This window comes from Tachysurus vachellii, chromosome 25 (assembly GCF_030014155.1).
Source record: "Tachysurus vachellii isolate PV-2020 chromosome 25, HZAU_Pvac_v1, whole genome shotgun sequence".
Lineage (NCBI taxonomy): Eukaryota > Metazoa > Chordata > Actinopteri > Siluriformes > Bagridae > Tachysurus > Tachysurus vachellii.
Genome location: NC_083484.1, coordinates 880,001 through 882,502, shown reverse-complemented (window position 1 = coordinate 882,502; position 2,502 = coordinate 880,001). Strand labels below are relative to the sequence as shown.

The 2,502-nt window shown below is 49.6% G+C and overlaps 1 protein-coding gene across 1 annotated transcript in view; it reads left to right on the top strand.

Annotated features, from left to right (window-relative positions):
- The first annotated feature begins 235 nt into the window (after window positions 1-235).
- The window catches only part of amer2 (APC membrane recruitment protein 2), a 3,169-nt gene continuing 902 nt past the window's right edge, over window positions 236-2,502 (top strand). Inside the window, exon 1 of the mRNA XM_060862275.1 lies at window positions 236-2,502. This exon is cut by the window's right edge and continues 902 nt beyond it. Within this exon, the coding sequence (XP_060718258.1) occupies window positions 480-2,330 (1,851 nt within the window). The 5' untranslated portion in view covers window positions 236-479 and the 3' untranslated portion in view covers window positions 2,331-2,502.

Below are 2,502 nucleotides of genomic sequence, written 5' to 3'. Positions count from 1 at the left end.
CCTTTTTTGCATGATCACAAGGAACAAGTCTCATATTTCCTCCACATTTGAAGGTGACAAACACGGTTAACATCCACCTCTCTGTCGGGGGAACGATACACTGTATATGGATATATATATATATATATATATATATATATATAAATGTGTATTAAACTGGGAAATGAATAATGAGAAGAAGGATTTGCGACTCTGACAGGGTGAAGAAGGGGGAGGTGGGAACGATGGAGGCGGAGGGAAAAGAGCCCTGGCTTGCCTCTAACGCTGACGAAAGCAGCTTAGCCCTCCCAGTTACCATAGAGACCGTCATGAGCAGCTGCCAGAGAAAGAGAGAGCAAAAGAAAAGAACACCAACAGGCGAAAGCATTAGGCAGAACACCGGAGAGAGAGAGAGAGAGAGAGAGAGAGAGAATAAGAGAGTCAGAGCGACGGAGTAAACGACAATAAAGGGAGTTCAAGAGAATATTGAAGCAGCCATAATGGATATACAGATCAGTTGCAGTGATCCACCTCCGTGCGACACCCAGCCATCCGGAAAGATCAACAAAGCTGCCTTCAAACTGTTTGGCAAGCGCAGGTCCGGCAGCGGTGTGCAGAGCATCTTCTCCATCAGGAACAAAGGGGATGCAACTGACAAGGAGCTTGTTAGAAGCAAAACCCACCATGGTTTAACGACAACAGATGAGCTTTCTGAGTTGGAAGGCCACAGGAAGGAAGAGTCAGTCAGCAGCGATCATCTGAACAGTGCTGCCGCTGCTCCGGCGTGTAGTGCCATCACTAAGTCTTTCAGCTTCTTCTCCTTGCTGCGGCGCAATAACTCTCGCATTGGTGACAGGACGACTACACCGGGGCAGAGAGGACGTGGGCTCAAGGGGTTGTTCAACAGCATACGATGGCGCCGTAAACCTCCATCACACGATGATTCGATTGAAATCCAGGACATTCTTAAAGAAACAAAAGGAGTCGATTTGATCTTGTCCTGCAGCTCCAAAAATGCGGACGTAGAAAATGTGACGCTTACGCTGGAGCCCCCGATACAAATCTTACAGGACAACGCTGTGACCTGGGAGAAACCCTGTCTGCAGGATAGTAATGAGGAACACGTGACAAGCTCTTGTGTTCTGGTGCAACCAGTTGCTGAGGAGTCTCCAGCTCCATCTCCATCTCCAGTCACTGTTCAAACACAGGAACCTCTCACAGCCAAACATAGCAGTCCTGCCCATCTTGCTTCCATGACACCACCGCAGGATTACAGCTCAGTTGACCCGCCCTCTGAGGATCGCCTGAACTCCATGTTCAATGATGTCACTTCACTCAAAAGCTTTGATTCATTAACAGGTTGCGGAGACATCATTGCTGACCCAGAAGAGGACTCTGGGAATGGAGGCAGTGTCACCAGCAGTGGAACAGGAAGCAGCAACGGGGTGCTCCAGGTAAGCGCTGAGAGATGTTCCCCAGCTAAACCTCCTTTGCCTCCGCAAGTGACCGGTCTAATATCAATGTCTGTGTACACTCCGTCCCGTCATCGGATCTGTCCACCGACTAAAACTCCACAAGGCAGTGGGATAGTGGCCTACATGGGTGGTGGAGAGGAAATGGCCAGTCCTGAAGGTGTGGATGATGCAGATATGCAAGGACTTTGGCACATGCTCCCTCAGAAAGGGGAAGATTCCCCAGCTCTACCTCACCTACCAACTCGGCAGGACAAAAGACTTCCTCAGTTAAAAAGTCTGGGGCTTAGTAAGATACCTGTGGGGGGAAGTAGCAGAGTAGGCAAGCAGCAACAGCAGCAGCTGACTCGCCCTTCTCCTCCACCCATTGTTAAAGATCTCCAGGACGTCCCACCCAGTGACGAGGGCTACTGGGACTCTCCGACACCCGGACCAGAGGATGAAGACAGTGTGTTCCTGCAGAGAGATGGCCTACCGAGGGATAGCTGCTCAGGTGACGCGCTTTATGATCTCTACGACCTCGACAGTCCCGGGACTGTGGGCTCAGATGACGACGACACAATTTCACCTACACCTTCTACAGGAGACCTGAAAATGACCCCACCATCTAAAAAACCTTCTTGTTCTTCCTTCCGTTCCATCAAGGGTAGCACAAGTCTTCCACGAGAGTCCAAGATTCCCATCAGTGTGAGGCAAAAGCCACCTTCTCACTCGTCCAGCCAAGGGGCGCTGTCCTCTCCGGTCAGCCCGACATCACACAGTCCTACCGACACTTCCTCAAAGACTAACACACCGCCTCGCACTCGTATTCCCGTCTCCAAGGTCCCCGTCCGATCCTCAGGCAACAAGAACGCAAAGGTAGCACAAAACAGGAAGTAGACCTGATCAGAATTGAATTTTCAAGCCAAAATGATTGTATTTTGATACAACTCAGAATCCCCACAGTCCACAAGGACGACGCACCTTGACTTTTTTTCTGCACTGATGTATTGTAACATGTCACATATTCCAAATAACATAATTAGTGTGTATGTAGGAAGGAAATGTAAAA